The sequence below is a fragment of the Crocodylus porosus genome, unplaced genomic scaffold (genome assembly GCF_001723895.1).
Source record: "Crocodylus porosus isolate Cpor-Errol unplaced genomic scaffold, CroPor_comp1, whole genome shotgun sequence".
Classification (NCBI taxonomy): Eukaryota; Metazoa; Chordata; order Crocodylia; family Crocodylidae; genus Crocodylus; species Crocodylus porosus.
Genome location: NW_017728931.1, coordinates 142,886,440 through 142,907,134, shown reverse-complemented (window position 1 = coordinate 142,907,134; position 20,695 = coordinate 142,886,440). Strand labels below are relative to the sequence as shown.

Sequence of the window (20,695 nt, the reverse complement as noted above, 5' to 3'; positions counted from 1 at the left end):
TCAGTTGTCAGTTGCCCCATCTGGTTCAGCAGGGGTCCAACGTTGCCCTTGCTTTTCCTCCGGCTCCCCACATATCTGAAAAAGGACTTTTTAGTGTCCTTGATGCTCGAAGCTAGTTAGAGTTCAGTCACAGCCTTGGCTTTTCTGGTTTGCTCCCTGCAGGATTGGACCAGTGCAGAATAATCCTCCTTGGAGGTGAATCCCATCCTCCAGCCTCTGTAGGCCTTTCTTTTTAGCCTCAGGAGGTCCGCTAGGTCCCTGGAGAGCTAGGAGGGCTGCTGTGCCCTCTTGCTGCCTTTCCTCCAAGATGGAATAGACTTAGTTTGTGCATTGAGAATTGCTCCCTTGAAAAGCAACCACTTTTCTTGAACTCCCCTCTCCCTGGGGTCATGGTCCCTTAGGGCCTCACTGACAAGCCTTCTGAGCTTGCCAAAGTCGGCTTTCCTGAAGTCAAGAACTTCCGGGTTGCTGACTGACTTGCCAGCTTTACAGCAGATGGTGAAGGTGATCACTTCGAGGTCCCTTCCAGTCCTACTTTCCTATGATCCTAGAACAAGACAATAAAAAAGTTTGTTAGACAAGCAGGTCTGTTGTATTAGCAACACATCTTTTTTCATCTCTGGTGCTGTGCAGTTGTCTCCTATAAATACAACTTTGTCTTGTGTCAACTGATAAGACGGACATGATGACTAAACCTCTGCTCATCATGAGGTGACAGGTCTTCTGGGGATATATTCGTTGGGTATGAAGATGGAGCTTTGCATTCGCCGTTTCTCCCATTTCCACGGGCTGCATCTCCATATTGAAAAGTTGGAAAAGTTGGCTGCAGGCCAGACGGAAGAATTCTGCAGCTTGCACATTTAGTGGTCCCTGTAAATTGCCATTTCTTCCATCTGCGTTTTAGCTTGAGCTTTTTCAGATACTGTGTGAAAGGTTCATGGATTCATGTTTATATGGCATTTGGACAGTACAGTGCTCAATGAAAACTAGAGTTGTTTTTTTTTTATTCTTTTTTGAGTGCGTAGGAGGCACGCAGCTCCCAAAAATGCCTACAGAATTCCACTCGGGTTCCTTGCCAACAGAATTATGCTATCAGATGGATGGCGGCTCCGTGGCTGTGCAAGCTGGTGTTATCCGCTCATTTACCAGTAGACAAAGGTGCTTTATTTCACGCTCGTGTTCAGACCACATTGATACTATCCTGATGCTCAAACTCTATGCAAGAGACACTTTTACTTGGAAACTACTTCTTGTTTGGTATTAGCAGGTTGCATCCAGGATTGGCTTCCAGCTTTGTGTCTTGAACTATCTGGGTGGGAGAGGGAAGTTTTATGTCTTGCTCAAACAGTCTGCCTTCGGACATGTCCCTGGGGTAACAATGATGGGCTGCGGTGACAAATATGAGTGCCAGCCTTGGTCACACCTCTCAAAGCGTGGGTGGGATGCAGTTATCCCCAGGATAACTGGTCCTGTGAGAGCCCAACAAAGACGATCACCTCAAGAGTACCACAGAGTAGTATGTAGAAGCAAGGATTGTCCAAATAGCCTGTCTTAAATTTACAGTGATCTGCCTTCTGGTGTGGCCAACAATTCAGTCTCCTGGGCTGCATCTAGATGAGCACAGATGTGCAGTATGCGGCACGGCAGCCCTGCCTGCAGCGCCGCGCACTGCACATTCACATGTTCCCTGCACTGCTACCTTACCGGGGCCGGGGGTGGGGAGTGTTGACCCTGGGAGATCCTAGGGTCAAAAAAACCCATACAGAAAAAAAAAAAGGCAGGATGGCACATGTGGTGGCAGCGTGCACCACCCAAAACCAGAGCCTGGCCATCCAGAGCTGCACTCCAGCTGCTGGCCAGGCTCCCAGCTGCAGGAGCAACGGGGCTGCAGCTTTCTTGCTCCCAGGACCCCAGGTGAGGCTGCTACACCCAGCACAGTTGCTGGCTCTAGCCTCCCCTACCCCACCTGGGATAACCTGCTGCACATCTGAGCACATGTGGCACAGGCGTTCCCCAGGGACAAGGAGCAGTGGCACAAGGTGTGCTGTAGCTACTTGTCTGCAGGGAACCAAACGTCCGCGCTCGTCTGGACGTGACCCTAGAGAGCAATTGTAAGACAGATGGGCAGTCTTGAGGAGCTTGGGGGGAACTCGGATCAGAGGCTGAGGCTGCACACAAGGGTCAGTCCTAGTTGGTGAGCGGTATCCACTTCTGCAGTCCAGGCAGTGCCAGAAGTTAGGAGCCTGGGAATCCAGAATGCACGCACAGTGTAAGTGGGACCAGGGAGTGGGGCAAGAACTAGGCTTGAGGGGGAACAGGAGCAGCTGCTGCGGGTTGTGAAACAATGAGCAGCCAAAGTCCAAATAAAGGGCTTGGCCTTACAAGTCAGGCCCAGCTTACTCTGCAGCCAGTGGGCTTGACTCTGCAGCTGATGCCCCTCTGAAACCAGGTGGTCCTGCAGAGGTGGCAGATTCTCCTAACGTCAGCCTCCATCGGGCAAGGTAACTTCTGGTCCCTTTCTCCAAGCTGAATGGTGGGAGCATGGCAGGAGGGATGCTCAGCCCCGTGTTATTGCTGTGCCTTAGTGGCATTATGTCTGTTCTGTGATCTTGTCTCCTTTCACAGTAGCTCTTAATGGAAGAACACGGAGTGACACAAACAGAACACATGGCCACTATCGAGGCCCATGCCGTGGCCCAGCAGGTGCAGCAGGTCCATGTGGCCACCTACACTGAGCACAGCATGCTGAGCGCGGACGAAGACTCGCCCTCTTCACCAGAGGATACTTCCTACGATGACTCAGACATTCTCAACTCCACTGCCGCCGATGAAGTCACTGCCCACTTGGCTGCTGCAGGTAAGGCTGCCCAGGCACTCAGGAACATTTGCTTTGTGCCTCATCATTCACACTTAGGTCACAGTAGCTTTCCAGGTGGTAGCTCAATGTGGTGAGCTGCTGTCAGGACTGATGTGGGGGCAGGGGTTCCCAGGACTTCTGGTTCAAGTTAGGTTTCCTCTCGATGTGCCACAGTGGTTTCCTCTTGGGGCCCTTGCAAGTGCTGCTGCATGGAGCAATGTCTCTGTGGTATCCATGAGGTGACAACATTAGGGATGAAGCTTTCATTTCTGAAGTATAATCTCCAGAGGCGTCTGCTGTACAAAAAGGTGAAAATAATGCACTGATGCAAGCTGGGACTGACTGGCTGGGCAGCAGCTCTGCATGCAGGAAAGGACTTGGGGGTGACAGGGGATAATAAGCTGGATATGAGCCAACAGTGTGCCCTTGTTGCCAAGAAGGCTAATGATATACTGGCCTGCATTGGTAGAAGCGTTGTCAGCAGATCAAGGGAACTGACTATTCCCCTTTATTTGGCACTGATGAAGACACATCTGGAGTCCTGTGTTCAGTTTTGGGCCCCCCACTACAGAAAGGATGTGGACAAACTGGAGAGAGTTCAGCAGATGGAAGCAAAAATGGTTTGGGGCTGGGAGACATGGCATGTGAGGAGAGGCTGAGGGAACTGGGCTGATTTAGTTAGGAGAAGACAAGACTATGGGGGGATTTAATAGCAGCCTTCAGCTTCCTGCGGGGGGGTTCGAAAGAGGATAGAGCTGGACTGTTCTCAGTGGGGGAAGATGATAGAACAAGGAGCAATGGGCTCGAGTTGCAGCAAGGGAAGTTGAGTTTGGATATTAGGAAAACTTTTCTCATCAGGAGGATAGCAAAGCACTGGAGCAGGTTACCCAGGGAGGTGGTGGAGTCTCCATTGTTGGACGTTTTTAAGACCTGGCTAGACAAAGCCCTGGCTGGTCCTACTTTGAGCAGGGGGTTTGGACTAGATGTGACCTGAGCTCCCTTCCAACCCTCATTTTCTATGAATGCAAAAATGTCACAGGCAAATGAGTTTAATCACTGAATGGGAATAGCCTGACCTAGTAAATAGTACAAATAATCTGCTAACTGCCACACCATCCAGGCTGGAAAGGAAACTCACCCAGATATGGCTTGACCCAAAAGGATCCTTGAGCCCATTAGTGGAATCTTCCATGCAGGATGACAAGACAGAGTCATAGGCCCTTCCCAGCGAAAGCCCTTGAAATTTCATCCTGGGTTGGTTTTAACCCTACTGGTTTAAAATACAAAAAAGATGACTGGTCACCATCTGCCCTCCTGTCACGTCAGGCTTTCTTTTGGAACAGTAAAACTTTGATGTCCGTTTGTTGAACCGAAGGTGACCTGCAAGGCTATAAACAGTCATTGAAACTCACCTGCATTACTTAGTGCCATGAAGTAAGCATCAGGGCTGTATGACATGGAAATATGTGGAAAACCTTGAAGAAGGTGAAACACAGCATCACACAGGAGAGCAAGTCCTGGGTGCAGCGGGGTCAGAATTTACAGCCAGATTGCTTTAAGGTCCAGGTGGGACCTTTTGGGTGAGAAGTGGGATAGCAACTAGGACTTAAGAGTCATGTGGGTCTTAGGAAAGTAGAGGGGAATAGGAAGGAGATCCAACCACAGGGACCAGGGCAGATGTAGCTGGGAAAGAGGTGTGAGCACTTGGGGCAATATGCAGAAGCTTGGAGGGAAGAATGACTCAGTGAAATTTGATATGAAAGCGAGCAGAGGAACTCCAGAGATGCAGGTATGTGGGTTGGGGTCTGAGCTGGCAGCATGTGGATGGACCCTTTTGTGCCTACCACTAACCTGTGAAAGACTTAAGCCCTTCTCTCTCAGCAAAGGCAAAACTAGCAGCCCATGGGAGATGAATGACTGGGTGCAGATCCTAGGTCTCAGTATCCCCACTGCTTGGAAGGCATTTTAATCACCAGTCATGCCAATCTGTCAGCAGTGCAGGGAACCTTTTGCCAAGGAAGTTAATGCAGGAAAGGAAATGGATGGGTCATCCCATGTCGCTTCTCCTTCTGGGGACACAGACACTCCCTCGGGGTAGCAGAAGGCATTGTGGGTACAGCAGTGATGCTTTAGAGCAGGGGTGGGCAAAATGCGGCCCGCGGGCTGGATGTGGCCCACCAGGTCATTCTATCTGGCCCACAGGGCCCCTAAAAAATTTAGAAAATTAATATTTATCTGCCCCTGGCTGCCTGTCATGAGGCCCTCGATGGCTTGCCAAAACTCAGTAAGTGGCCCCCCTCCCGAAATAATTGCCCACCTCTGCTTTAGTTGCCTCCCTCTGTTGCTCATTTCACCCTAAAGTCATTGCGGTCATTGTCACTGGACCCAATTCCAAGGTCACAGCCCGAGGCTGATGGTTTTAGATGACTAAAACCAAGTGCCTTATTTTGACTCGGATCTCTTCTGCTTCCCTCATTCACTGTTTAACACCATCATCCTCCTAGTCTTGCACCCATCTAACCTGCGACTCCCTCTGTTGTATGTTGCTGGATCCAGCTGTTCCTTCACCACATACTGAAAACTCAACCCTTCGTCTTTGTCCCAGCAAGTAACCTCCCCATCCAGTCCCTAGCCATTTTCTGGCATCATTATTGCAACCTTCTCTCTGCTCTGATTTACATCCACACTTTGACCCGGCCCTCCAAAGTCTGTCCAGATTGTAGACCCTCCAATAATTTTTCTTGGTTAGATTAGCAACCAGTGACCCATCCCTGCAGTGTCCAGGGCTGACTCTCCTTGTGAATGAGCTGGAACGTCTCATCTTGGCATCGAGGCACCACGTGACCTCATTTGCCCCATGTCTGGGACCTCCTGTGTTATCACCTCCCTCAACTCTTGATGATATCAGTTCTGCATTTTTTATATATTCTCAAAATCCAGTCTTTCCACCTTATTTCATTTTGCTTTCTTGTTTCCTACACTCTGAGTAGTTTGGCTTATCATCACTGAGGGTGTAACACAATGGAGCATCAGCCTGGTTGAGTTCTCTCAGTATAGATACTACTGCTATTTAAGTATTAATTAATAACATTAAGTCACTGTTAATTCCCTCACTGAAACCTCCTGTCGTCTTCAGTGTCCACCACTTGTGTGTTCTCAATTCAAAATCAAGCAAAAAAAATCCTTAAATATTTCTTCTCTTCTCAGCATGTTAGATTTTCTGGAGCAGTTTTCCCTGTGAAATTCTAGGAGTGGTCACCAGAGGGCATCAGAACAATATGAATTGCTCTGATCTAAAAGCCAGCTGCTCCGGTGCTGATCGCTAGCCACCTGTGTCTGCTGAAATAGAGAGCGATGATTATTTATGAATTCGGGATAGAAACTGGGAGTACTAGTGTCTGGCCAGAGATGCTCTTGTTTCTCTTTCTGCTTAACTGCTTCCCTTCCCGATCAGATGACCACACAACCAATACCCATGTAAATTGGGCTTTGAGTTGCACGTCACGTGAAATTCTAGTGTTCACGAGTACAAAGGCCTCCCCGCGTCTGCAGTTCTTCTGCTAGAAGGGCCAAGTTGCCATCTCTTTCCATCTTAAAGTGACTGCCTGATAAAACAGCAGGAGCAGTAGATGCCCTTCTCCTTCTCCCCTCATACCTGGAGCCAGAGGTCAGCCCCTCCATGGTTGGATCAGAGGAAGAAGCTGTTTCAAAGATACGAAGACTACTGTGTCTTCTGGAGAGATACATAGCTAATCTTAGATCACTGAAACACCATGGTGTGGTGCTTGATTTTTCTGGTTCTTAATCTTTCTGCAGCAACTAACCACCAGACTACTAAATGAACAGTCTTCCAGCAAGAATGAAATAGGTTTTGAAATACTGTGTTGGGGAAACTGAGGCAGGGGACAGTTGTTTCCTGCTCAGGAATCCAGGAGCAGAAGCAGGAGCAGGATCCAGAGCTTCCTGAAGTCGAGCTCTGTTCTGATACCTTCAGGATGTTAACAGGAGCATCGACTGCCTCTGCCCTTCAGCTCAGCGGTCAGAGAGCAGAGCTGCTTGCTGTATAACATCAGTGTCTGAAATTTGATGATAGGGGGGTTTGATTTGTTTTAACCCTGTGATTGCTGCATTCCTTGCTGCTCTACAGATCCATCAGGGACATCACTATTCCCTGGCAGCATGGAGTCCCCCTATCAGAGATCATTTCTGTCCTGACAGTTGTGGGACATAGAAGGATTTTATGGTTCATAGTGCCTTCCCCAGTCATGTTGGCAGTAGCAGCAGCAGGTGTTTGTGCCATAGGGATGTTGCCTGGTAGTTTCCACATAGTCTGTACAGAGCCACTTGACATGCATCACCCATGTAGCAATAGGTATGGCTGTTAAAGATCTACATGCAGGGACTTAGGTTAAAGACATTGGTACAAGTGCTTGTGACATGGCCTCTCAAGCCACCTCTAACCCAGAGAAATCAAAGAACCTGCATTTTAAATTCTGAAGGTTTAAGGTAGAAAAGCCTTCTTTAAGCTGGGGGTTTCCTTTCTTCCTTAGCCTTGGAGGAGGAGAAATCCAGTATTTTTTCCACTCCTTAGTGATTCTCCTGGATTTAAACCCTTGTGCAGGGTTTGTTTCGTTTGCATTGGGTAGAAAGAGGCAATCAACCCCAAATACATCTAGGCAACTTTCACCTGAGGTCCAACTTGTGGCCAGGACCGGACACAGGCATGGGCGAACCAGGTGGCTGCCCAGAAAGAGGGCCCCAAAATGGTAATTTCTTTCCATTGTTTGATAATTATTATCATTATTTCTGGCAAAGGGGGGTCCAATACTAAAAGTATGCCTGGGACCGCCAGGAGTCTAGGTATGATGCTGCTTGTGGCCTGCTGGCCTGGGTGGCATTGGTTGAAATGCTCTGATCCAAGATGGGGGGAGATCTCACTGCTTTGTGAGAGCTTTGTAAGCAGTTCTGGTTTCTTTGCTCTTGCCGTGGATGGGAGGTGGATGGGGTGAGCCCTTCAGCCCTGGTCCAGCTGGTGTAATGGTCCGTTCCCCCTTGTCCAGGTAATAAACTCTGCTCTCACTGGGCCTTTGTCATTTGTCTGCAGGCCCAGTGGGAATGGCAGCTGCCGCCGCCGTGGCAACGGGTAAAAAACGAAAACGGCCTCACGTTTTTGAGTCTAACCCGTCCATCCGCAAGAGGCAGCAGACGCGCTTGCTGCGGTAAGTCCCTCTCCTCCCACAGCTGCTGGCCACGTCCACCTCTGTGTCCCAGTGCCTGGCTGTTGCTCGCAAGACCATGGGTTGCTCAAAGCTGAGGACCTACTTGGCAACCTTCCTGGAACTTGAGGGCTGCGTTCCCTTTGCATAAATGGCTCCAGTTGCAGCTCTTGGGTCTCGGCTATGCCAGCATGGCCCCCGGGGGCTGGAGGGGCCGTTCTGGTGGCATGCACGATTCATTTCTATTCCTCCCTGCTCATGCATTCAGTCGGTGTCACTGAGCTTTTTTCTACTTGAATTCTTAATGGATCTAGTAATGGTTATCTTGAAAACCCCCGGAGTTGCCATGCCCCAGCTCTGGGTAGCAGAAAGTACTTCTTCCTATTGCCCCAATGCCTTCATTACCAAGATTTGTACTGTGCTATGAGCTGTGACTCCCTTGGAAGCCCTCCCGGCTTCCTTTGCATCTGTACCTGCCCTCCCTCGTCCAATAGAGCCTGCCACAGCCCTTTGACTCCCATGCTGAAAAGTGATACTGCCAGCACTGCAGCCCTGGGGGAGGGGAAGTTTCTTGGTCAGAAGCTGAAGCAGCTTTGGAAACTATGGGGCCTGCTGTACTGTGGGCCAAAAAACTTATCTAACCCTTTAAAACAGTTGTTTTAAACATCTGGCCCATGGAGCTGTGGCATCTGGCATCTCTAGGAGCTGCATAGTTCAGGAATTTGAGAGCAAAGCAAATAGGTGGCAGGGCCCACTGCCGAAATCCATGGACAGAGCCCTATTAGGAATGTATTTTGGTTGGGTGGGGTGGGAGCGATTGCTGCAGTAACGTCCCTTTTCCCCTGCCATTGCTCCCTGACACTGCTTGCTCTGCCTCTAGAGGTGGGTTTGGACCTGGCCAGGGTAGAACCGCTTTGCTGGCCATGTTTGAAAGGATCTCCAATGCCATTGATCTGCCAGCTGGCAGATTAAAATAAGTCCTCATTTTCCAGGATCTTGCAAAGTTCAGTTGTGGAAAAATGAGGACAAGCCATTACCCAGAATGCTTCCAGATCTCCAATTGCTTCCCATGCAGCAATTTTCTTTTTTCCCCCCAGCCTTTTATGAAAGCTTTTTTGAGCGGTCTCAATAGTTTCCTTCCCCCTTTTTTGCCATAAAACGCTAGTATCTGGGTTCCTCTCCCCTGTTTTTCGTCCTCCTACTTCGTAAGTTTTCGGAGGTAGGTGAGTGACAGTTAGTTTTGTTTTACCTCTGCTTAGTCATCTGCTGAGTCGCATGATTGAGCTTGTATGTGACCAGACAAAAAGGGGAGAGCAGAGTTAATATTTATTATTAAATAATGTGCATCCAAAGTAGCTGGCAGGGTTCATTTTGGTTTTCCTCCTCCTCCTGGGCCCTGACAACACAGCCCTGGGCACTGAGAGATTTCTGAAGAGCAAATCCTCTCCCCTTTTGGAGGGTAGCAGCATGCATTTTCAAAGTGACATGTTCTTTATCCCTTCCCTCTTCGCTCCGCTGCAAATGACTTGGGTAACACATTGGCCAAGCGTTCTGGTTTCCTGTTGTCTGACAGTTAAACTCATTAGAAGACTTTTGCTGTTTAGTCAGAATAATGCAACATTTGTTCTAATGTTCAAGCCACTTGTGTGAGCCAGATGAGAGCTGGTTAGAGCCTCTGACACTGGAGTTGCTGCAGAGCTGGTGTCATCCAGCAACGCTATTCGACAATATAGTCACTGTTGGCCAGTGGCTCAGAAGTGCCTGGTTTAATACCATGTGCAGCAGCAGCTCACACGGGGAGAGCTGCCCCTGCCACTTGTTGCATACACTTTCCATAGCCTGCTCTAGCAAAGGCCCTGCCATTTCCTTGTTACTCTCTTGCATTGCTGACGTGTTATAAGAGGAAAGAAAAGATAAGGGACCATTCCCAGGGACTCCCTGATGTAATGGGGCTGAATATGCAGGTTTCCTCTGGCCATATGCTCCAGTGTTTCTGATTCTCGCTTGCTGATGAACTCTGTTCTGGTTCGGGGCAGGAGTGCAGTCCAGTGCATCTGCAGCAGGGTGGGTCCTATCCATGTGATCTTGCACCTGTCACATGTGTCAGTGCTCTCCCCATTAATTCAATGCTGTAGTCAGCAGACATTGTGCTCCAGGATGGTTCTTCTGGTCTCTTCCAAAATCAGCAGCTAGATCCTAATTGTACTGAGCCCAGAGGTTTGATCTCATTTGGTGAATCCTCTCTCCCCTTTATGTGACTGTTGAGCAATGCACACTTATTTCTATACTAACAATTTTCTGAAAGTATTTCCTTAACTTACGTAGAAGCTCCACATGCAGCTTTTGCCTGGCCAGAGGCACCTGCAGAAGCAGAGGAAGGACTTCCTCTTCCCCCTTTCCCCTGAGCTTTGTGACTAGACAGTGTCGAGAAGCGACATTGATATCTCAAAGGGCAGTGGGTGGAATGAGCTATTGTACTCATTGCTTTCTGTTCCCCTCCCTGTTTCAGGAAGCTCCGTGCCACGCTAGATGAATACACCACCCGAGTGGGGCAACAAGCCATCGTCCTTTGCATCTCACCCTCCAAACCCAACCCTGTTTTTAAAGTGTTTGGCGCTGCACCGTTGGAGAATGTGGTAGGTCTCAGTGGGAAGGGAGCTAAGCAGCTCATTGCTCCTGCCTTGCAGTTCTGCTCAGAACCAGCTGGTGGTCTCAGCTTCGAGTTTGAGATATTCCAATCCACTGGGGACGGATTCAGATCTGAGCCGGAAAGACAGTTTGATCCTGATGGGTCTTTCAGATCAGCCTTTAACACTGAGGTCCTGTGTCCTTTATGTGGATGTGGGAGATCACCTAAGTGGGATCTTAACTTTATTCTGTAGCTAAAGCTTCATTTTCCATCACCTCTGTGATGTGAGCTATTTGTGCAGCTGGAGTCTGCTCTTACCTCAGAATAGGCTGTGGTTTAGTCCTTTTGGGGTCTGTAGGTACAGTGCTTTATTGGGAAGATAGGCAATAAGACCAGAGGCCTGGAGCTAACATTGTCAGCCCTGGTAAGTGATGGGTTGGGCAGGGGTAGGACAGGGAGGAGCAGACTATAGGTCCTGCCGTCTTCAATGGTTGGGTGCTGGGAGGGAGCATAGGGACTTGCAGAATATGTGTGTATTTATACCTCTAGTTCCCAGCTTTTCACATGTAGCAGCTTTGGGGTATCAAACTATTCGCTGGTGATGGTACTGGCCAGTAGCCTCCTAGCCAGTTTTTTCCACTGCAGCTTTGCTCAGTACCCAAAGGTTGGATTGAGGTTCAGCCTCTGCCCTGTTTGTGGTGACCTACAAGACAGCTCAGGCTTCTCCAAGCCTCAGTCTTCTGGCACTGCCACAGCCTTGTCTCCACTGGGAATTAGAGGAGTGAAGTTAGTGGATGGCTGGCAGGGCTGGCATTCCTCAGGCTGGACACGTGCTTCATTGTTAGTGGCAGAAGGTGAGAAGGCCCTGCTCAGGATGGGGGGATGACTGATCCACTTGGTCTGATGAAGTCGGAGACCATCACAGTCATTGAGGACTGGGTAGGGCAGATCAGCCAGCTTGGCTTTCAGTGTTTGGCTCTCACTGTTCTCAGTGATGCAGGTGACAGAACAAGGAGCAATGGTCCCAAGTTGTAGCAAGGGAAGTTTAGGTCAGGTTTGAATTCTCCAATATGGCATCACTATTTGTTAACTGGAGAGGTTGGTGGGTAAAAGGGAGCCCTTTGCATTCATTCATAGAATCATAGAAAACAAGGGCTGGGAGAGACCACAAGAGGTTGCATCTAGTCCAACCCCCCCCTGCTCAAAGCAGGACCACCCCCAACTACATCATCCCAGCCAGGGCTTTGTTAAGCCAGGCCTTAAAAACCTCCAAGGATGGAGACTCCATCACCTTTCTAGGTGACCCGTACTAGTGCTTCACCATTCTCCTAGTAAGAGAGTTTTTCCTAATATCCAACTTAAACTTCCTTTTCTTCGACTTGAGACCATTGCTTAAGTTGATATTGGGGAAAAAAACTTTCTCATGAAATTAGTGATAAAGCACTGGAAGAGGCTACCCAGAGAAGTGATAGAGTCTCCATCCTTGGAGGTTTTGAAGACCTGGGTAGACAAAGGCTTGGCTGGGATGATGTAGTTGGGGCTGGTCCTGCTTGGAGCAGGACGTTAGAGTAGATGGTCTCCCGAGGGCCCTTCCAACCTTCATTTTCTGTGATACTGTGATTCCATCCAGCCTCTCAGCCTCACGGTGGGAGGAAAACAGCAATATTTTTCCCAAACTTTTCTCTGAATCTCTTGCTCCCTCTGTTTGCTGGTGTTACTTGCAGTTTCATCATCTTTTTGCCGCAGCTCCGCTCTCTAGTCTTCAGGGCCGATGGGTATTTTTACCTGCAAGCTGGGGCATTGTTTGTAGCATCTTGGGGAAGGCACGGGGGCCCGCCTCCCGTTACCTAGCACCCTGGCCTCTCCTGTTGCTCTTTACTTTGTTTATCGGAGCCTAATGATTCCCCGCAGGTGCGCAAGTACAAGAGCATGATCCTGGAAGACCTGGAGTCAGCACTAGCAGAACACGCACCTGCGCCACAAGAGGTTAACTCAGAGCTGCCCCCCCTAACCATTGATGGGATCCCTGTCTCTGTGGACAAGATGACCCAGGTGAGCGGCCGGGGCAATGGAAACTTGGAAGCAGTAACGGAGTTTTGCAGGCTGTGCTCAGACCCTGTTGGCTTTGGCAGCACAGGTTCTGTGTGTCCCGAGGGAGGCTTTGCTTCTGCCTCTCCAGCGAGACTTGAGGGGCCTTGGTTAGACATGAAGCTTTATCCTGGGCTATTTCCTGCATGAAACCTTAGAACTCTTGAGAATCCACTTGCCCTTTTCCTTTGGGTCAGTGGTGTCCTGCCACCCGTCTGTGAATGATGCAGCCCTAGGTGCTGCACCTGTGGGTGCTAATATCAGGACAGGTGCCTGAGGCAAACCAAAATGGGAGCTAAGCCATGCATGTTGTCTTTTGCCACCTTTCCCTCTGTCCCTGAGGCTGTGGCTTGGAGTGGAGGGAAGCTTGCTGATAGCGATATTCCAGGACCAGCCCCATTTTCTCGTCTCGGAGGCAGGGGCAGCTTGCTTGTACCTGGTGGTTGCAGTGAGTCATCCGTCCTGGGGGGGCAGGGGATGCTGCACCCTCTTCTGGCCCAGCCTGTCTCTGAACAGACATGCACTGGCATGAAATCTCCCTATACCTCAGAAAAATGGGCAGGGGGATTTGAAGGGAAAGGTCCCCTGGGAAGGGAGGGATCAGGGCAGCTTTGTATATAAATGTCCTCACTCCCATCCCTGGAGGTGGCAGGAATGGGAAGGATTAACGCTGTGAGAAGAAGGTGAGCGAGAGGCTCTGCACATGCTCATCTTGGCTGTTTGTTGCATCCAAACAAATCTGAGTGTTGGCAGGGAGGAGAGAGGAACTCCAAGGGCACAAGGGTGAGGGGATGGAGTGAGAGCGGGTGGTCGGCTGCATCCAGGGAGTCTCACGATAGAGCAGGGAGGGCTCATCTCTGCAGAGCACAGGAGACACCAGGCACCTCCTTCCTCCATAGCCACGGTTTGTTTTCGAAGGAGTGCTGTTCCCAGGCAGCTTTGCTTCGCATCTCCCAAAGCACTTGTGCACGAAGTGCGAGGCCAGTGTTGCCTGGCCTCACCGGGTCCCGTAAGTTAGGAAGAGAGGGATAGGAGTGACTCTGGGGTCAACAAGCCTGGCTCCTTACGATTGCAGGCACCCATCTAACACACACGTGTCCAAATGGGCCTATGTGAGCATCCCCTCTGCCCCTTTCTGCACATCATGGCTGCAGAGCACCTGATAACAAACAACCAAGCCTTGTGTTGTGCCACAGGAAGAAAGCAAGGGGTCAAAGAGACATTTGATAGCTAATATATTAAAGCATTTTACCTGATCTCTTGCGTATAGCCTCCGCCTTTGGGATTTGGGAGTAGCAAGAGGAAATTAAGGGTTTGAAGAAAAGAAGTGCTTGATACGGAGAGTGTTTGTGGGGAGGGAGGCAGCTGGTCTCTTACGGGCAGGAGCTGAAGGCTGGAAGGTTCAGGTGCCAGCAGTGATGAGAATGAGGGAGGAACATGGAAGATAGTGATGATGCTAGTGGGATGGAGGGAAAGGACCGGTGAGGAGGCAAATGTGAGGTTCGCTCCCAAGACAACTGCACAATTCCTGCGACCTGTTAACAAATTTAAGAGACTTGTTACCTGGAAGGTGCAGAATGCATGTCCATGCATATTCACAGCTGTTAAAAAGCAGGGTTTGACTAGTAACCACCTGGCTGTTAGTGTGGCCTGCACCTACAAATAACCAGTTTTCATCCTCAGAATCCCCTCTGCTGGCTTTACTGCACAGAAATCTTTCATTTTTATGACAGTGTTAGAAATGCGACAAGTAACATCAAGGACTCTTTAATCACTTCCCCTCCGGCCCACGGCTGCAGCCCCTCCACTCTTGCATGTTACCTTTTTATTAAAGCAAGAAATACCTTCTTGGGGTAGATCAAGAATGGAAGCAGCTTGGTGTCTTCTGGGGTCCAAACCTTGGACTCAGCTATCAGCTGTTAAGGAAATTCTGCATTTCGAGACATGAACTTTTCATGCAGTCTGGTGGCCCTGGGGGTTGTGTTGATCTATAGTATCCAGTTCCTGGACCTTCCTTTTTCTATTTTTCTAGCTTGGGGTTCCTTCACTGCCAGGGTGAAAGGTGGCAATCGGAGTCCTGGAAAAGTTACCTTCACAGATTCGTTAGGTCTCTTAGCTTCCTAAAGAAGCTCCACTTTCTCCTTGACTAGAACAGTTTCTGAAATTTTGCCCCGAAGGGCCATTTCACCAGGGCAGTCCTGGGTGGTGGGCTGCATCCAAGGAGCTCACAAGCCACATTTGGCGTACGGGCCACCCTTTCAGTAACATCTGCTCTAGAACTAGATTGCTTTTGGATGAGGGGAATGAACAACTGACTGAGCCCTTCCCGGCCCTGGAGGGCTGAGGCAGTACCCAGCACAGTGGGGCCCGAACCCCAACGAGGAAGGTGCACGCTGCCAAGTGCTCTGAGAATGAACAGGATGGCAGAGGGGCTGGCTGGTCCAAGCCTGCTCTGTGTCGGACTTCCCCAACCTCTGGACCCCGCAGAGTATTTGAGCCAGGGCTTCCTACCACAGCAGCATTCTTAGTAAAGTTGCAAACTGCTGATGCAGCCATGAAGTACTGTAGGAGGCCTTTTATTTTGAGACCTAGTGAGGTGCCCAGCAGTAAAAAAAGGGTCTAATTAGGAAGGGATTTCTTGCAGAAGTGGTGCTTTTTATTGAGAACAATCAAGTAACTCCTCAGCCAGGCTAGTGTTTCTCCCAGGCACTGGACAGACTCCCCATTTATTTTACATAAAACCCCAATTATCAGACCTGAGGTGGGAGGTCACTTTACCACTTCTCAACTTCCTCATCTGCAAAATGGGGGTGTCTTTGTAAATGGAAACTTCTTTGAGAGCCTTGGATAGGAGAGGGCTGGACCTGGGCGAAGTATTACAGCAATAACGATTCTCACTACCATGGCTCCTGACTTGCCGTGGCATCTGAAAATTCAGCCGATCTCTTTTTGCCCTTTAAGGCACCTTATTTGGGTAACAGTAACAGAGAAGCTGCATTTGGAGCAGAGTGAAAGTTTTGTTGATTGTAGACTCCAGATCCTGATCCTGGAGCTGAACACCTCTTCAGGGCTAAGAGAAGGAAATGTTTGTGCCAGTAAAACCTGGGTAGCACTCTGGCACTGCGGGGAGCTGAGATTCTCAATCAGTAGGCACGCAATTTTCAGTCATTTCTCAGAGGTTTATAAATATGTGAAGTGTCAAGCTCCAGGGCTCTACAAACACCCGAGTTCAGGGTTCTGCATTCACATGGAAGAACAGGATAGGCCACTAGCACCAAAATCAGTGCAGATAATGCACTAGCACCCGAAAAGGCCACTAGCACCCAAACCAGTGCAAATAATGCAGCATCTTGCGTAGCTGTAGAAGTCTCCCGGCTGGGCAGATACAAGATTTTCCAGTTCCCAGCTGATGATTTTGATTTTTCCAGGGTTCTACGCATTCTTTTCCGGATGTTCCCCTTCTTAGCTGCTCAAATCTGGCTTTTTCAACCCCTTCTATTTTGTGCCTGGAATATACAAAGCCCAGTAGAAATACTCAAACACACAAACAGGGCAGGGCAATTAAGGGATATGTCAATGGAAAAATGAAGCCTTGGCTTTGAGCAGCTGCAGGTAGCCTCAGACAGGTGTTAGAGGCATTAGGTTTAGCTCACTGAAGAGGAGATGAAAATGACTCTCCTCCTGTTAATTACCCTGCTTCTTTGGGGGCCTTGGGGGAAATAAAGCCTTCTCTAGCCTGAGTGCAGCATGTTTCCATGGATTTGCAGAGGGGGAGTGCTGCCCACCTGTGCTGTGCGTGGCAAACTCACTGCAGCGGAGTTGTTCCTGATGCCTTTACTCAGGGGAACCTCTTCCATTGGGCTCGCTGTGCATTTTGACTATGGGCTGAGCCCAGTGGAAGACCTGCTGTCTACTAGCAAAATGTTTTTTGGTGAATGAGGTTTAGTAGCACCTAAGGTCCTGTTCTGCGCCTATGCCAACAGAAACCATGGAATCTGCTGCAAGTTGCTTTCACTTTTTTGAGAGTCTTATTGCACAGTAATTTTGGGCGGCTCCTGGAGCTGTTAACCCCTTCGTGGTTCACACATTAACACCTTAAAGTGCCTTAAAGCACTTGTTATGCAGCAAAAAGTTACACCACTCCAGGGCAGGGTTACCCCTTAGTCTGCACCACCCTGGGCCTGTTTTGTTAAGGTGTGTCTGCTCCCCATAGATGTGCCGCTGAAGTTGAAAGTGTGACTGCTGGAAACTTTCAGCCAGTTAACAGTTGCATAGCTCACGAGGCATAAGATGTAACAAGGCCCCGAGGGCAGGATTTGTCCTTTCACTGAACTTTCATTTCTTTGTTCAAACACCTTCATAGGACTTGCAGGCAAGGATGAACCCAGCCCCCCGAACTTGTTCACAGTGGTTTGTTTCTTGTGGGTCTGCAGCTGAGCCCCAGACCCAATTCCTTCAGTGCTAAGCTGCTCTGGGGAAGCAGAGTTAGCTAGTCCTGGCAAGAGCTTGATTGGGGGCGCAGATTTGGAGCCAACCTTTAACAGTGCACTGCAGGGTGCAGAAAGCTGCCTCCATCAGCTCCTTCATTTGGCGCAGGCGCTTGTACCTCCTTCACAGCACCCTTCTAGGACGGAGCTGCCACATGCAGCATTTGGAGGGTTTCCAGACTCTCTTGGCAGTCCCGGATGCTGTGGGATCTAATGCGGTCTAGGGATCTCTAAGCAGCAGTGATCACTTTGATGCTCTTGGCTGGAGGATGCATAGGAGTCTGGGCAATGAGTCAACACCTCTAATATGCTGCTTTTTCACCTGACCAAGGCCTGTGGTGATGGTGGAGAGGAGAGGATGTAATGTAATGCCAGAGAAAAAGGACTTCAAAGGACTGGGGCAGCAGTGCTGAGAAAAGGTTGTGGCTGGAGCACTTGTACATGGTGAACTCTCAAAAAGCCTTTCAGTGCTGTTAGAAGAAACCCTGCTGTTGGAGCCAGGCTTGACTCCAGTTGCGCAGGTACAAACCTGCTTTATTTCCCCAGCACCTCAAGAGCCAGGTCTTGAGTGTCTTTGGCTTCCACTGAGACCCATTAGTTAGGGCCCTAGATTTCACAGTTGCTTCAGCAGATGATTAAATCTGCAAAGCCCTCTCTTGCTCTGACCTGTCATGGACAAGAATGAAGAATGAATGAAGGTGCAGCAAAAGCTATGTGAGCTTAACAGAAAGGATATTTGTGATGAAGAGTTTGTTGGTATGTGGACAGCTGCCTCATTTTGGATAAAAAATTAATTGGGATTTCTTTTAGCACGGGACTGTTCGGTCTAAAATTTGCTACTGCAGAACGGAGTTTTCCCACCATTTAGGCGAGGTGGTCAGATGCAGTCTCACCGGTCTGGGGCTACTGTGGCTACTGCTTCACCTCTTGTGTACTTGGCTTCCCCCATGCCTGTTGCATTTGTCTGGTACTCTCCCTTGGAGGATCCACAGCCCTGAATTTGTGCAAGCCACTGCAAGGCTATTATTAGCAGGTGCTCTGCTCTGGAAACTGCTTTCTTTGCAAACCATAAGTTTAGGCTTGACCCATGTTAGCTGCATCTTGTGCAGTTCCTTATTCCCTTTGACATTTGGGGACTCTAACAGGGTGCAGTTTGGGGTGTTGGGCACTGAAGGTGGCTGTGATGAGGATTAACTCATCTTCCCAGGTTCATCTCAGTCCTTCTCCTTAAAAGGCTGCTCTAGCCAAGGCATTAAAAAACCTCCCTCACAGTGCCTCCCGTACACCTTGCACTTCGGCTCACCAAGATCCCTTCTGAGTGACAGAAGAAATTCACAACAAATCTTTACGTTTAGAAGCGATGAGACTTCACCGGAGTTGGTCAGTCTTGGATGGGGGCCGGTGAGGGTCTGGGAGCTGGGAGCCCACCTCGCGGGGCAGGTTCCCACCTGTGCACTGCACGCGGGGTGATCCGGGGCCCTTGTCTGAGTGCTGCAGCCTGCACTTCGTGACCTTTGTGAGTAGGCCAGCTGAGGGGCAGCCCTTGTTGTGATGCTAATTAGAGAGGTCCTGTACTCGAGCAGGTTGCAATGCCTCTGTCGCTGCTGCTGATTGTCTCCCCAGTGGATTACAAGCAAACCCTTCTTAACAAGCGCCTTGAGTAGCTTGAGCCTCTGAACTCCCGAGGACTAGTAATTAATCCATCTGTTAACAAGGAACACAGCTTGCAGCTAGGCGCTCTCTGAAGGAGCCATTTAACTCTTTTTGTACCAGGCAGCCAAATTCCATTCATGCGTTTAATTTACTGACAGCATTTCTGTGGAGCCTCTTGCCTGAGACCTAAGCGCTTTGCGGTGTGACAGTTGTCCCCATGGCTCTAGATGGGCAGTCCTGTGGCACAGAGGGGTAGAGGATCTGGCTGATTGTGCCACTGAGTTTGGGCAAGGCCTTTAACCTTTCCTGGCCTCAGTCTCCCCATTTCTGCTTTGGGCAGTGCTTACTTCCAGATCTCAGAGGAAAGGAGCTATAGAAATATAGGTACAGTTACTGCCCTTGGGTGTAATTTAACATTTGGGATCTCCTTCCTTCCCTGAAACAGCACAGGGGGTGCACAGAGCAGTGAGGCGGTGATCTAGCTTTCTACCCTTGTTCGTGATGTCTTGGCCTAGGACTGGCTTAGTAAGTATTTGAGGAGCTGAAGTTCAGGTGGTTTCTGAGTGAGATCCTGAGGCCTCCGGTGGTGATCTTAGCTTTATGCCAAGTCCACAAGAAGCGTCCCCACCATCCTGTTAGGCGTATTCCCCCTCTTTTTTCTGGTGTCTGATACAGGGTGCTGTGAAAGGGTGTTGCATGCAGCCATGAGTAACTTTGAGATGCATTTGTGTAAGATAAGGACTTTACCAGTCAGTTAATTTTTTTTTTCCACGTGTCCCCCATCCTGTCAGCTTGGGGTTTGGTGCTGAAGCACCTGAGATCTGGGCTGGTGCATGTGGCCTTGCATGAACAAAAGCCAGCGTCTCCGTGGTAAAAAATTAAGCCTGTTTGGGGGCTGTCTGCTCCCTGCTCACTGGCACTTATCGCGGTTGTAACCAGAGGCAATTGATCCCTGTTACCTGAGCTGCCTTGCGCTGCAGGCTTGTGTAACCGCAACAGGAGGATCATAAGCAATTAAGTGATGGAGGTGGTGGTCACAACAAGCAATTCTGGGGGCAGCAGTAAACCCAGAGAATACAGTTCAACTGGTTTCCAACAGGGCCACTAGCAGTTGGGGGTGAGAGGTTGGGAGGTAGATGCAGTTTTATCTTTATGTAGCTTGTTTCTCTTTAAATCCTCTGATGCTGGCATGCTTTGGTGATGGTGAGCATTAGATGGTCAGCTCCTTGGAAAAGGAGGCCTTTTGTGTTGTGCTTGTGCAGCTCCTGGCACTGTGGGATCCCACCCCATTATTGGGACCTGCACTACGAACAGCAGTGAGCAGGGCATAAAACTCACAGCTCCATATGCAGCATTCATCTCCATGCTAACAGCATTTCACAGTAGCATTTCTTGCTAATAGGCCTGTTCTCTGGTCCTAAAAGACTGTCTCGTCGCACTAGCACTCTTGTTCCAATGGAGCCATTTCACTCTTTACACTTCCCATAGCTTTTTCAGGAACATGTCTGTCAGGCTGGCCTGCCTTCTGTCTGATAAGACAAGAGTCTTATTTCCCGTGAAAAATCCAGTAAGATCTGTCTATATTATTGGAGCACAGAAAAAGGCAAATTTCTTAACTGGAGCTGTGCATTGAAAGTCTGTTCTCTTTGAGACTTCCCTGTAAAATGTAAGTGCCTTACATCCATAGATGCTTCTCGAGCAAATCCCGGGACGTCATTCTCCCCTTGTACTCGGCCTTGGTGAGGCCACAGCTGGAGTACTGCGT

At 49.4% G+C, this 20,695-nt stretch overlaps 1 protein-coding gene across 2 annotated transcripts in view; it reads left to right on the top strand.

The window, feature by feature from the left end:
* Positions 1-2,031: 2,031 nt before the first annotated feature.
* NRF1 (nuclear respiratory factor 1) overlaps positions 2,032-20,695 on the top strand; it is a 59,213-nt gene continuing 40,549 nt past the window's right edge. Inside the window, exons 1-5 of one of the 2 annotated variants that reach the window (XM_019543818.1) lie at positions 2,032-2,501; positions 2,626-2,857; positions 7,962-8,076; positions 10,583-10,709; positions 12,614-12,754. In XM_019543818.1, the coding sequence (XP_019399363.1) occupies positions 2,635-2,857; positions 7,962-8,076; positions 10,583-10,709; positions 12,614-12,754 (606 nt within the window). In that variant the 5' untranslated portion in view covers positions 2,032-2,501; positions 2,626-2,634. The remainder of the gene's footprint in view (positions 2,502-2,625; positions 2,858-7,961; positions 8,077-10,582; positions 10,710-12,613; positions 12,755-20,695) is intronic. The other variant, XM_019543819.1, reaches the window with a different exon arrangement.